This window comes from Procambarus clarkii, chromosome 48 (genome assembly GCF_040958095.1).
Source record: "Procambarus clarkii isolate CNS0578487 chromosome 48, FALCON_Pclarkii_2.0, whole genome shotgun sequence".
NCBI classification, from domain to species: domain Eukaryota; kingdom Metazoa; phylum Arthropoda; class Malacostraca; order Decapoda; family Cambaridae; genus Procambarus; species Procambarus clarkii.
Window position 1 is genome coordinate 33,154,497 of NC_091197.1, and position 15,558 is coordinate 33,170,054.

Sequence of the window (15,558 nt, forward strand, 5' to 3'; positions counted from 1 at the left end):
ACCCTGTGGTACTCCACTTGTGACATTTCTCCATTCCGATACATTGCCTCTGATTACTGCCCTCATTTTTCTATCAGTCAGAAAATTTTTCATCCATGATAGAAGCTTACCTGTCACCCCTCCAATATTTTCCAGTTTCCAGAACAACCTTTTATGTGGAACTCTGTCAAAAGCCTTTTTTAGGTCCAGATAGATGCAGTCAACCCAACCATCTCTTTCCTGTAATATCTCTGTGGCTCGATCATAGAAACTGAGTAAATTCGATTCACAGGATCTTCCAGATCGAAAACCATACTGTCTGTCTGATATTATATCATTTCTCTCTAGGTGTTCTACCCATTTAGTTTTGATTAGTTTTTCCAATACTTTCACTATTACACTTGTCAATGATACAGGTCTATAATTGAGGGGGTCTTCCCTGCTGCCACTTTTGTAGATTGGAACTATGTTAGCCTGTTTCCACCCGTCTGCTACGATTCCTGTACACAGGGATGCCTGAAAGATCAGGTGAAGTGGAATGCTGAGCTCAGATGCACATTCTCTCAGAACCCATGGTGAAACGCCATCTGGGCCAGCTGCTTTGTTCTTACCGAGCTCCTTGAGCATTTTTTCCACTTCGTCTCTAGACACCTCTATGTGTTCTATGTTGTTCTCTGGAATTCTTATTGTATCTGGTTCCCTAAAGATTTCATTTTGTACAAACACACTTTGGAACTTTTCTTTTAGTGTTTCACACATTTCCTTTTCATCTTCCGTGAATCTATTTCCCATTTTCAACCTCTGAATATTATCCTTTACCTGCAATTTGTTGTTTATGAATTTATAGAATAGACCTGGTTCTGTTTTACATTTGTCCGCAATCCCTTTTTCAAAATTTCTTTCTGCCTCTCTCCTCACTGCCGTGTAGTTGTTTCTCGCATCTTTGTATCGCTGGTATGTTTGGGGGTTCGGCCTCTTCCTGTATTGATTCCATTTTTGTGTCTTTCGGTCTCTAGCCCTCTCGCAATTTCTATTGAACCAATCCTGTTTCCTAGTTCTGCATCTCTGTTTTGGTATAAATTTTTTTTGTGCCTTTATCATATATTTCACAAAACTTGCCATACATCTCATTCACTTCCTTGCCTAGCATCAAGTCTGTCCAATTATACTCACTAAAAAAATTTCTAAGGTCACCATAATGTCCTCTCCTGAAGTCTGGTTTTTCAACTGCTTCAACCTCCTTATTTTCTTCCAGCTTATAATGCATTGCATACTTTATTCCCAAAAAGACATGGTCACTTTTACCCAAGGGAGGAAGGTACTGAATGTCAAATATCTCTTCCTCCTTCCTGGTAAATATCAAATCTAGCATGGAGGGAACGTCCCCTTCCCTCATCCTCGTAGCTTGTTTAACATGTTGATACAAGAATGTTTCCAGGATGAGGTCTACAAATTTACAGGTCCAAAAATCTTCTGTTTTAGCTTCATATGCTTCCCAGTCTATGGATTTCAAGTTGAAGTCACCGACTATCAACAGTCGTGATCTATCGTTATCCGCTCTCGCTATAATCTCTCTCATTATTGTTATAAGACCTTCACGTTTACTATCTAGCTCCTCCTTTGACCATGTGCTGCTTGGCGGTGGACTATATGCATTTATCATCATTAGTTTATCATCCTCATAGTGTGTGTGTGTGTGTGTGTGTGTGTGTGTACTCACCTAGTTGTACTCACCTAGTTGTGTTTGCGGGGATTGAGCTCTGGCACTTTGGTCCCGCCTCTCAACCGTCAATCAACAGGTGTACAGATTCCTGAGCCTATCGGGCTCTGTCATATCTACACTTGAAACTGTGTATGGAGTCAGCCTCCACCACATCACTTCCTAATGCATGTGTGTGTGTGTGTGTGTGTGTGTGTGTGTGTGTGTGTGTGTGTGTGTAATTACCTAAGTAATTACCTAAGTGTAGTTACAGGATGAGAGCTACGCTCGTGGTGTCCCGTCTTCCCAGCACTCTTTGTCATATAACGCTTTGAAACTACTGACGGTCTTGGCCTCCACCACCTTCTCACTTAACTTGTTCCAACCGTCTACCACTCTATTTGCGAAGGTGAATTTTCTTATATTTCTTCGGCATCTGTGTTTAGCTAGTTTAAATCTATGACCTCTTGTTCTTGAAGTGCCAGGTCTCAGGAAATCTTCCCTGTCGATTTTATCAATTCCTGTTACTATTTTGTATGTAGTGATCATATCACCTCTTTTTCTTCTGTCTTCTAGTTTTGGCATGTTTAATGCTTCCAACCTCTCCTCGTAGCTCTTGCCCTTCAGTTCTGGGAGCCACTTCGTAGCATGTCTTTGCACCTTTTCCAGTTTGTTGATGTGCTTCTTAAGATATGGGCACCACACAACAACTGCATATTCTAGCTTTGGCCTAACAAAAGTCATGAACAATTTCTTTAGTATATCGCCATCCATGTATTTAAATGCAATTCTGAAGTTAGAAAGCATCGCATAGGCTCCTTGCACAATATTTTTTATGTGGTCCTCAGGTGATAGTTTTCTATCTAGAACCACCCCTAGATCTCTCTCTTTATCAGAATTCTTTAAAGATTTCTCACATAATATATAGGTTGTATGGGGTCTATGTTCTCCTATTCCACATTCCATAACATGACATTTATTAACATTAAATTCCATTTGCCAGGTGGTGCTCCATATACTTATTTTGTCCAGGTCTTCTTGAAGGGCATGACAATCATCTAAATTTCTTATCCTTCCTATTATCTTAGCATCATCAGCAAACATGTTCATATAATTCTGTATACCAACTGGTAGATCATTTATGTACACAATAAACATCACTGGTGCAAGAACTGAACCCTGTGGTACTCCACTTGTGACATTTCTCCATTCCGATACATTGCCTCTGATTACTGCCCTCATTTTTCTATCAGTCAGAAAATTTTTCATCCATGATAGAAGCTTACCTGTCTTCCCTCCAATATTTTCCAGTTTCCAGAACAACCTCTTATGTGGAACTCTGTCGAAAGCCTTTTTTAGGTCCAGATAGATGCAGTCAACCCAACCATCTCTTTCCTGTAATATCTCTGTGGCTCGATCATAGAAACTGAGTAAATTCGATACACAGGATCTTCCAGATCGAAAACCATACTCTCTGTCTGATATTATATCATTTCTCTCCAGGTGTTCTACCCATTTAGTTTTGATTAGCTTTTCCAATACTTTCACTATTACACTTGTCAATGATACAGGTCTATAATTGAGGGGGTCTTCCCTGCTGCCACTTTTGTAGATTGGAACTATGTTAGCCTGTTTCCACACGCCTGCTACGATTCCTGTACACAGGGATGCCTGAAAGATCAGGTGAAGTGGAATGCTGAGCTCAGATGCACATTCGCTCAGAACCCATGGTGAAACGCCATCTGGGCCAGCTGCTTTGTTCTTACCGAGCTCCTTGAGCATATTTTCCACTTCATCTCTAGACACCTCTATCCGCTCTATGTTGTTCTCTGGAATTCTTATTGTGTCTGGTTCTCTGAAGATTTCATTTTGTACAAACACACTTTGGAACTTTTCATTTAATGTTTCACACATTTCCTTTTCATTTTCCATGAATCTGTTTCCCATTTTCAACCTCTGGATATTATCCTTTACCTGCAATTTGTTGTTTATGAATTTGAAGAATAGGCCCGGTTCTGTTTTACAGTTATCTGCTATCCCTTTTTCAAAATTTCTTTCTGCCTCTCTCCTTACTGCTGTATAGTTGTTTCTCGCATCTTTGTATCGCTGATATGTTTGGGGGTTTGGCCTCTTCCTATACTGATTCCATTTTTGTGTCTTTTGGTCTCTTGCCCTCTCACAATTTCTGTCGAACCAATCCTGTTTTCTGGCCCAGCATCTCTGTTTTGGTATGAATGTTTGTGTGCCTTCCTCGTATAGTTTTAAAAATTTGGCATACATTTCATTTACTTCCCTGCCTAGCAACAATTCTGTCCAATTACACTCATTAAAAAAATTTCGAAGTTCCCATAGTTGCCTCTCCTTAAATCGAGTTTATCAACTGTTTCAATGTCCCCATTTTCTTCTAGATGATATCTTAAAGCATATTTAATGCCTTACAGGACGTGATCACTCTTTCCCAAGGGAGGAAGGTACTGGATGTCAAAAATCTCTTCTTCTTTCCTGGTGAATACTAGATCCAGTACTGACGGTACATCTCCTTCCCTCATTCTTGTGGCTTGCTTTATGTGTTGATACAAGAATGTCTCCAGAATGAGGTTCACAAATCTGCATGTCCAAAAGTCCTCCGTTCTTGCTTCATAGGCCTCCCAGTCTATTGCTCTAAAGTTGAAGTCCCCCAGTATCAACAGTCGTGATTTATCTTTATCTGCTTGTACAATAATATCTCTCATGACCATTATGAGGCCCTCTCGTTTGTCATCCAGTTCTTCCTTTGTCCAAGTGTTGCTTGCTGGTGGGCTGTAGGTATTTACAATTATCAGCTTATCATCCTGATTCCAGACCTGCAATGCCATTATGTCAATATCTCGAGGGTTTTCAAATATTAACTCTTTTACCTTCAGGTGTTTTTTCCACCAGTACAGCCACTCCTCCTCCCTTCCTAGTTTTCCTGTCACGTCTCCAAACTGAGTAGCCTCTTGGGAATATGACTTCATTTATTATATTTCCTTCAAGTTTCGTCTCTGATAATGCAACAATATCTGGGACCCTAAGCTGGATTATATCTTGCAACTCCAAAGTTTTTGACCTCACTCCATCTATGTTGGTATATACAATTTTCAGGAACATGTTCCCTTTTCCTTTGCTCTTTACTCCCCCTTCCACTACTGATCTTGTTGCTTTGTTTTTATGTACCATTTCACAAGCTTTCCAGTCCCTGTCACTTTGTAAAAAAAAGAATTTCTGTCTTCTTCATTTCTATCCCCATTTAGACGTTTTGCCTCAATTAGGTTCATTTTCAGCTTTTCTCTGTCTTCCTTGGAGAGGTCTTGTCTTATTGACCAAAATTTGCCAACCTCATCACTCTGCAGTTTCCTGGCATTTCTTAGCACTTCCATCATGTTTTTCACTCCATTAAACGTCACCCTCAAGGGGCGGTTCTTTTCTTTCTCATATTTTCCTATTCTTCTAAAATCACTGACATTTTCCTTTGAGCCTTCTCCTAAACCTACTATTTTCTCTATGATTTTCATCTCTTCTGCCGCTCGGTCCACCCTAGATGAAATTTCCTTCTCTAAACATCCAAAAATGATTATGGACTTAGTTCTATCTGCAGTGTTTTGTACCAGTTTACTGTTGGTAACCAGTTCTTTCCTAATTGCTTGCCTAATTTCTGCTTCTTGTTGGTCATTTTTTTGGTGTGTGTGTGTGTGTGTGTGTGTGTGTGTGTGTGTGTGTGTGGCAGCCACTCTTGTTTTGCTCACCATACTAGCTTAATGGTTCACTATGGTGAACACATTTGTACATGGGTATATATAATGTGTGTATATAGTGCAATATCAACAACAGGAGTATGTTGGGAGGAGCTATTTTGGCGAGGGAGGTGACGTAATCGTAGCATCATCTGCTGGCTGCTGTGTGAGTTCTCATGAAGTGTATGGTGGCCACTGTAAAGTTTGGACACAATACCGGCTTACTTGCATAGTTCTGGTTAATAAAACATGTAGATAGGTATACATAACATGTGTAAATAGTGTAATAAAAACAAAAAAAAATGGAAGAGTGAGGGAGAGAGTGGATGTTGGAGGAGTGAGGGTGTGGCAGCTGATACTCGCAGAGTTCTGAGTGTGTTGATGGTGAATGTATATAGTGTGTGATAGAGTATAGTATGTAAATAGATTGTATATATATACATAAATTAGCATGATGTATGGGAAATATGTGCAACATGTGTGTTCATATGTATCATGCACGTAACATAGTGTCTTCGGACAGTACAGATGTTCTTCTGCCATAATACAGTGTACGTGTTCATTATACATAGGATTGGCACGAAAACACAAATAAAGTGTATTTGGAACTGTGCGCAAAAAATGAACAAAAATATATTCACGGCAACTCGAGCATCCTGCCTCGGGCACCCTACCGGCCCCGGGGTGTACGCCACGGGCGACCAGGGAATGATGACGTCACACGCGAACTTACGGACCCCATAGCAGCCAAAGTATATACAATTTCGACCTTCTGGTACTATACCCATACTCAGGGAAGGGTTTTTGACACTTTCAAAACAATTAGAATTTTTTTCCAGATAATTTATTTCCTGTGCACTGGAGGGGAGAGGGGGGGGGGGGGGGGCACCATATTTGGAAGCCAAGCAGTTGAGGGGTTAATTTGAGTTCCATTATTGTCAATGGGGACATTCGTTTTGTATGACGTCCATTTCACATGACGATCATGGCACCGGAACGGATTAAATTCATTATTCGAGGTTCTACTGTACTGTACTTTATCTCCATGACCATATGCTAGTCGTGGGTCTTGGTGGGTGAGTGTGCGTTACAGAGGTTATAATTTAGAATAGGTTGCTACCAAGGGGGCCTTAAGAGCAATGTTGAATACAATATATCTAAATTTACTGGTTTACCACCTCAGAATAACTTGAAGGATAAGTAATGGTCAAATTTCTTGGAAAAAATGTCTCGCAGCATTTACATGAAAATCTATGCTTGAAATGTACTGTATATTGTAATATACAAATAAATGTATTAAAAACAATTTACATACCTGTATACATATATCTAGAACAGCTCATGTCAACAGTATCAGTCAGAGGAATGCCAGTCATATCTATCAGCCAATTTCGAAAGTCACCATACAAGAAATTTTTAAGTCCTGTAATGTGTGGAGTGAGAGCTTTCTTTAAATCGCAGGTCTGTGAAAACTGTAAGAAAGAAGTGTCCATAAAAGATATATTAGATAAAAACAGCAAATAGACATTGTTCACGCTCTTAAAGTAATTTTTAACAATAAAAATATTGACATACAATATTCTTAGAAAAAAAAAATGTTGAATGTAATGAAACACTATTTTCTGGGTGAACTCCGGAGGCTCCCTGAAGCTATCGGGCTAATATGCGATACATTAGACCAGGGCATTAGTCTATGGAATTCAGCCTACCGGGAACCACAAGCCAGAACCTGGCCCACTCAGAGAGGCACAGAGAGCAATGGTCCTTTAAAACCCCCCCTGTGGTTGGGGGTTTTCCTTATTTGCCATCGACTAGGGTTAGGCACCCAGAAATGTAGGCATAACAAAACAGACCCCACATGGTAAGAAAATTGCAACCGAAAATCGAACAGAGGCAGAACTCCCTCAAATCCCAAGGAAACAAGCAAATGTCACACCTCGCCTGCAGCCCTCCCCACCCCAGGAGGGGAAGGAGGGAGCCCTGGACCCTCCACGCCAGCTAACCAGCAACTCCAGTTCGAAGACTAAGCATCAAAACAAGGCAAAAACTGCTGACCGGAGGGAGGGAGAATGCCAGGGAGCCTCCAGTGCTCACCCAGAAAATGGCATTTCATTACATTCAATGCTGGTTTTCTGTGGGGAACCCCCTCTGGCTCCCTAGAGCTACATAACCAAAGATAAGGAAAAGAAAGACTTACCTGGGAGGCGGCCACCAAATGCTCAACTCAAAGGCGAGACAACTGGCTGCAACCTGCAACCCAAAGCCACAGATCACTATGGTCACCTTGGTCGTGGTGACTCGTGATGCAGATGGGTCACCACGACTCAGGTAAGACGGTTAAATACACGAGGTACCAGATTCAAGCCAAAAGGAAGGCAACGAAAGCAGAAAGCCCGACGCCCCATCATGAAACCTAACCAGGGTCTGAACCCTGGATGAATGGGAACATGCCAATACGCATCCTTGAGGTCCAGGGACACCATCCAGGCACCCGGCCCCAACAGAAGCCGGACCTGAGACAGAGTGGTCATCCGAAAGGAGGGGCAAGGAATCCAGGGGCTCAGACGGGACAAGTGCCAAAATGAACCGCAGAGCTGCACAGTCCCATTTCAGCACTGGAAACTGGTGGGAAACCCACCTGAGGTACGGGGTTATTTCAACCACACCCAAGAGCTCCCACTCCAAGATGACCCGACAGAATGCAGGGGAAGAAGCCTGCCCCGCCATCCCAAAACCCCCCAGAGGAGGAGGAGCCGCCCAACACCCCACAGGTTTGAGGATACGACCCAAAACGCCCACGAATCGTGGGTCCAGGCGTGAACAAACAGCATGACCCCCCCCCCCATCAGCAGGGCGACCCGCGAAAGGGCAGAAGCCCCTTACGAGAAGCCGGCCGATGAGCAGAGCGAATATCGTGCCAACCATACAACGCCGACCTACAAGGACATGCTGGCTCAGAAGCTGGCACCAATGGTCCACCCCGACCTATGTAATCCCGAGCCCGAGCACGACCCTTCCGAGAAGGCCGAGAACAGCCACTCCAGAGAACCAACAAATCCGACACAGGACGACAACTAGACGAAGATGCCTGCAAATACTGCCTGTCTCCACAAACAGCAACAGACAATACGGTGATGAAAACCTAAGAGCCAGGGGCCCAAGCGGATTCCAAGGAGAGAGTGAGCACAGCCTGCCAGCATGGGAAGCGAGAACCAAAGAACAGAAACATTGCCTCCTTGAGAATCACCACAAAGAGCTTCAACAGTGTGGCCAATGCCCTAGCCGCCAAAGCCAGCACCCCAGACAAAGGCCCGGCACTCAATATCCCCACATCCTCCTCGAGCCAGTCCGAGAACCGCTCAAGAAGGGAAAAGAACTGCAAGACCAAAGTCCTCAGCCACCAAAGATGCAGAAAGGGTAGGAACCTGCACGCATTAACCACTGCACTGTGCAAAGCGCCTTTAAGCACTCTGAGAGTTGTGCTATTTTTTTTTAATTAGGCTATACAGTATTTTAATGTTTTTAATGTTTTCATTACTCTTTGTGTTTTGAAATGGAAATAGTTGAGTTTGGAAACATTTTGACAATTAACTTTACCTGAACATTTATAAAAACAAAAATATGTCCTTGACAACTGCACTAAAAAAGTTTTTGCCAAAACCAGGTGCGCAGTGCAGTGGTTAAGGTGCTCAAACTCGCCCCACAGGTAAACCTGCAGAACGGTAAACATCTCTCGCCACGCAAGCATGCAGGTCCGACAGAACCCATGCAATGCCGCCAATGAAAAGAAAGGGCAGTCTGCCATGAAGACTCCGGAACCTCGAAACACACCCAAGATGGGGAAGAAGAACAGAACTCAAATAAGGACGGATTTATCACGGAGGCAGAAAACCTCCGGAAGGACGGGGCCAAGGAACCCAAGGGAGCATGGACTCGAACCCAGGAAGGAGCCGAACTCGAATCATACTCGTACAGGGAAAGGGGGGGGGGTAAGAAAACCCCTCCCCTCTGCAACAACAGGACCCACAAAGAGGGCACCAACACCCAAGTGGGGTCAAAGGGGGGCCCAAGGCCCCAAGGTCGACTCCTCCCCAGTCCCGGGAACCCCCAATTTGGAACCCGGGGCTGAACAGTCCTCCACACCCTCTACCCCTGAAGAAAAGGCAGAGCCCAGAGGAAAGGCGGAAAAGAAGAGGGCCTGTTGGTGGGACCCAGAAGCCTCAGTAGGAGGAACCGGCTAAAATGCCTCCGTCACCAACCCGAACGGGACAGCCCCCGAAGCTGGCAGAGTCTCATTACAAACTAATCCCTGCTCCGACCCCAAAACCCTCAGACTTCTGGGAGCCAGAAGCAGAGGGAGAGGTGCAGGATGAACAACAGGGGAAGGACCAGGGAGCGCGAACTGAACCAAAGTCAAAGCGACTAACGTCCCCAGGTCTGGGTCTCTATAACCAAAGTGGGGCAGTTGCGGGGCATCCGAGTGAGAAATCAACCTAGCGCATTGCAGCACCCTAAACCTAGCTTGCAACACGGATGCTGCCTGCTGTACCCTAACAGTAATGTCATCAGAGTAGTACTGGAGAACAAGCAGAGAACACAACTCGCAAGACTCTGGGTCAAAGGTGTCATTGACTCAACTGGCAGCATGATGGAGGCAAAAGAGGCGACTGTCGCCCCGAGAAAAGGGCACACAGCAATCTTCAAACCCGCACAAGGCAGGCTGGAACTCAGAAGATGCACCCATAGGTCCACCGAGCCCCAACAGGTTTTTCCAGGGACTGTTATGGGAAGCCCAGACAAGGTATTGCTAATCGGTTAAGATCCACAGCTAACAAGGGGAAGATCAAAACACTGAAACCCCTGTGATGTGTACAATCACTGGGGCCTAGCAGAGGGCCAAAAAAAATATTATAAGTGCAACTATAGCCACACCAGGCAGATCCCCACTAAGCAAGAAAAAAAACGTAAAATCACAACGCTCCCAGAAGAAACAGGAACTGGCTGCCGCGTAGGTTGGCAGCCTGCACAACACCTTGATGCCCTAACCAGTACGATACCACTCCCTACCCAAGGCCAAACAAGGGCCACAAAACCCCAGCTGGGCCCAAGGGCAAGGTAAATGCTGATCAGCATAAACCCCTATGGAAAGGGTTTTCCCGAACACACTAGGGAAGGGAACCCTAACAGGCAAGGACAGTACTCACAGGGCACCTAGGGAAGGATGCCCCTAAGAGCATGCACTCGGCACTGATGTGGACACCTGACCACCACACACATCATCACAGCAGAGGTCGTCAAGAAGTCAAAACACCGCCTTGGAAATCAAGGCCAGACAAGACCTCCAACCCGGACCTCATTAGCGAACGACCTTGGGTGATGAGTAGCCAGTGTAGAGAAGGGGAGAGCTGCTCAAATGAGCGGCACGGCAATGGAGTGTGACGTTTGCTTGTTTGCTCATTTCCTTGGGATTGGAGAAAGTTCTTTCTCTCTTTTTGTTTTTGTGTTTGATTTTTCTTACTATGTGGGGTTTGTTTTGTTATGCCTACCATTCTGGGTGCCTAACCCCGGTCGATGGCAGATACTGTATGGAAAACCCACAACCACAGGGGGGGGGGGGGTTTCAGGGCCATTGCTCCCCTGCAACCTCTGTGAGGGGGGCCAGGTTCTGGCTTGTGGTCCCCAGTATATCAAACTCCTTAGACTAGTGCCCCGGTCTAATATATCACACAGCCCGATTGCTCCAGGGAGCCGAAGGGACTCCCCCACGGAAAATGCCTGGGTCTGAACACCGAGAGCAAGCAGCGCTTGAAAACCAAGGCAGGGCTGACCAAGGAGTCAAAACACACTTTCCCAGAAGACTCCCGCCTCACCAGCTCACCAGTAACAGCTGGACCGTGAGAAAAAGGTAGGAAACCCCCCCCCCCCTCTACCAATCCAGCCAAAGGTGACCACCATAAGGGCCACATAGTCGGGAAACAGAGAGATCTACCAATATGGAGATCGACATCAGGAGCACCAAATGCCTAGCATGGCCAGAAAAAAATGGGAACGATAGCTGTGTAAAAAAAAAAAAACAGAACAGACCATTGGCCAGGACGTTGGACACACCTTGGATAGAACCACATAGAGAAGCAAACCAAGAATTCTGCAGACGAGCTCCAGAAGCAACCAGCCCCAAAGAGACACGGACCATAGAACCCACAGTCGAAACCAAACCATGGGGGAACAGTCTGAATAGAGCCGGAGCAACAAGCCCAGAGGAAGCCAAACCCTCCGTTGCACCTGCCATATAGGCGCAACTCCCACACCAGACTGAAAATCGACAAAGCACCAACAACCACAGCCTAAAAGGGAGCTAAAGACCAAAACCCAAACTGGCAGCCAAGGCAGCTGGGAATGCTGAGAATGGAGGAAGGAACCATGGGAAATGTACCCCCGAAATGGGAAAAGAACCGTCGATGCAGCAGCCAGCAAAGAGTCACACAGAGTCCATACCCAACGAAAGCAAGAGGCAAAGACCGTCCTGAAGGAATAGAACCTCCAAAGCCAAACCCCACCCAACGGGGAACCAGAAGGGCAAAGTACAGGCTCCCAATTGACCGCTCAAGTAACCGCCAAGCCAACCCAACCCCGAAGAGAGCAGAGCCACAGCCAGGACAAGGCTGCAGGAGGCAGGGAAGCGAGGCCAACCGAGAACCCAAAAAGAGTTCCAACCAGGTCCGAACAAGGAATGGAACCCCCAAGACTTCTGCCAGAATGCCAGGAACCCAAACCCTATGAGCCAGGGAAAGACCCAGATCCCCAGCTAGCAGACAACAGACTGGACAGGGGCCCACACCAGCCAGTCATTGAGGTGGTGTGTTTTGGATGATCTGGTCTGCCTCCCTCCTAACCCCAAATGAGAGGAGAGGTGGGGCAAACTAGCAAGTGCTAGGTTCATTAAATTTTGGTGGTTTGTTTTCATTGTTCTGGAATTTTGGGGCTGCGGTCTCATTTTTAACTGTGCAGTAGTCTGTTTTGATTTGCATATCTTTCTGGGTGGATAGTGGATGGTGGACAGCCCTTGGATGGTGGCAAAGCTGATAAACTTTAAATATAAAGTGTTCATAGGCCATAACTCCCTGTGCCTCTCTGAGGGGGGGGCCAGATTCTAGCTCATGGTCCCAGGTAGGCCAACAGAACTCCATAACTGATGGCACTAAGTAGTATGCCACTTATTCAGTGTGATAGCTTCAGGGAGCCAATGGGGCTTCTACCAGAAAAAAAGAAATAGCATGAAGCAACCCTCCCATCCCACTCCAGCAGAAGGCACAAAAGACCATACAGGGAAAATGGGTGTTTATGAACCCTTCTTGAATTCCCAAGAAACTAAGACCCTGGGGTAAAGCCATGTTCTGAATCAGATGCCATAGACAGAAAATTATTTCCCCCAAGGGAAGGATCCAAGCATCAAAATATGCCCCCCCCCCAAAGAAACAGAAGGCAGTGAAAATGGGAAATATCAGCTCAACTGCCTTTGCCGCCAATGTGGAAGGTGTAACCCCCAAGAAGGCCCAGCTACACCCAAAGAAACACCAAATGGAAAAACAGGTGGAAACCACCAACCTCCCCGACTCTCAATCAAGAAAACATACAAGGGCTGACTTGGGTATGCACATTAACAGAAGCATTAACAAAAATATCCTACTACTAATACAGTGGAACCTCGAGTGACGGGCGGCTCCAGTTACGAGCATTTCGAGTAACGAGCAAGCCACTCGCAGAAAATGTCTCGAATGACGAGCTTTCCCTCAATTAACGAGCGTTCCCACTGCTTCTCGGACACCTCCGATGATAGTTTTGTTGTTGTTTCACAAGACGAGTTTTCCACTTGACGAGCTCGGTGCCGGAACGGATTAAACTCGTTAATCGAGGTGACACTGTACTAAGTTCATTTGGTCATGGTACAAACTGGTTTAGATACCAAATTATATTACTATCCAATGCACTTTATATAACTTCATGTTACTCTTTTGTTTGACACACAGTACTCTTGTTTATATCAATATTAAGAACAGTTTTCAGAAAACTCGTTTTTGACACTTCCTATAATATTTACCTTGTAAAGATCGTTGCTCTTCATTATAAACTGCATGTCCTGTAGCTCCTCTACAACCCCCTTAAGACAATCCTCATTTTTCAGGAAGTTTGGAAGATAACAGCATGTAAAAGGCTCCTTTATAACCTCCAAGCCTGTATCTAAGAGAAAATACTTGTTATCTATTAGGGTTCAAATTATAATTATAATAAACAAAATCAAATACACTGTTCAATAATTAGAAACTCTTAATAAATATTTAAATTTCTTGCCCAATACAGAAAAGCTTGCAAATAATCAACTTAGTCTTGCATAGACCCCAAACCATATAAATCTTTAAGGTAATTAGTAGATTTATATTTGCTATTTTTTAATCAGTATTGAGCAAGCCAACAACCACATAAAGCAACACCAGTACAACATTACAGTGTATTTGTAGTAATACTTTGCCTGTAAAGGCTCGCAGTCTGTCGAGTACATGATAATGACAACCTTGTGTCACATACACAATCCCGCAACAACACCTCGTTACCTTCAGGGATGCTAAAGAAAACATTAGGAGAATGCACTGAATTTGAACATTACAAGATCACTGAGCAAAATCAAGGAAAATGCAACCTTGCTACCCATCTTAATACTTCAAAATATCAATTCTAATACCTAAACCCTAACATTTGTAAGCTCACTTCACCTTTATAAGCACTAGCCTTGTGCTAGTGCTAGATGTGATGCAGCTCTTGCACACAACCTATTATCTGCTCATAAAGTCTGCTTTCATCTGGGTGTTGCTCTACATAATAAGACTGGAGTCATATTTTGGGTAAACCATGAACAAAGCAACTGTCATCATCATCAGTATTCTCACATTACCCACTGCCATAGGGTTGGCAGGAATTTCCATCAAGACTACAGAAAATAGAGGAAACATACATACATACATTATATATCCGATCGTGCTACAGTGGGGACTCTAAGCTTCTTTTTGGGGAGCATGAAATAAACTCCTGTGAAGGTGTCCAACAAGGTGACCCCTTAGCCCCCCTCCTTTTCTGCCTAGCTATCAAAGAGGTCACTGATAGTCTGACAAGCGAGCTAAACATCTGGTACCTGGATGATGGCACTCTAGCTGGAACTCCGGAAACCATTTTGGAGGATATAAGGAAAATCCAGGAGCAGGGAGCAGCCTTAGGCCTCATTCTCAATGCATCCAAATGTGAAATAATCTCCCGCAATCCAGACATCACTGGGCAAATACAAAATGTTCTTCCAGACATTCTCGTTGTCGAGCCACCGGACTGCACTCTCCTGGGTGCCCCCATTGGCCCACGAGCAATCGAGGAGGTCCTGGTTGCAAAAATCACTGACCTAAAGAGAATGCAGGACAGGATTGACAAGATTGATGCCCATGATGCTCTCTTTCTCCTTACAAGATGCCTGTCTCTCCCTAAGTTGACCTACTTTCTGAGATGTTCTCCATCCTACAGCAGCCCTAAGTTAAATGTGTATGACACCCTTCTGAGGTCCATGCTGGTGAAAGTCCTGAACCTGCCATTGGACGACTCTCAGTGGGAGCAAGCAACCCTTCCTGTAAGACTCGGCGGCCTTGGTGTCCGCACAGCCTCCCAAATTGCTCTACCAGCCTTCCTTTCCTCCTCTCATGCATCGCACGACCTCGTCAGAGATATTTTACCTGCAACCCTGAGAGATTCAGCAGGAATACACGATCCTGCGTTCACTGAATGTTCAAATCAGTGGGATGTTCTTGCAGCCCCAGCAACCATTATAGAGCCAACAAAACAACACAAACAGTCCGGCTGGGACCACCCTCTAGTGGAAAAAGTAGCTGATGCCATGCTCAGCGTCGCAACATCAGACAAGGAGAAAGCCCGCCTCAGAGCAGTGCGTGCCCCCCATGCAGGAGACTTCCTCCTGGCAGTACCCATGTCAGCAATGGGCACGCGCCTAGATCCAGAATCCCTTCGTGTAGCAGTGGCCCTCCGCCTTGGTGCCCCAATTCACACTGAATACAAGTGTATTTGCAACAGGGTGGA

General features: G+C 45.0%; 1 protein-coding gene across 4 annotated transcripts in view; it reads right to left on the reverse strand.

Moving 5' to 3' along the window:
• LOC123764892 (Prolyl 3-hydroxylase sud1) overlaps positions 1–15,558 on the reverse strand; it is a 79,156-nt gene that overhangs the window by 46,620 nt on the left and 16,978 nt on the right. For all 4 annotated transcript variants that reach the window (XM_069302675.1, XM_069302677.1, XM_069302676.1 and 1 more), the window contains exons 3-4: positions 13,529–13,668; positions 6,746–6,902 (exon numbers count right to left, since the gene is read on the reverse strand). In XM_069302675.1, the coding sequence (XP_069158776.1) occupies positions 6,746–6,902; positions 13,529–13,668 (297 nt within the window). The remainder of the gene's footprint in view (positions 1–6,745; positions 6,903–13,528; positions 13,669–15,558) is intronic.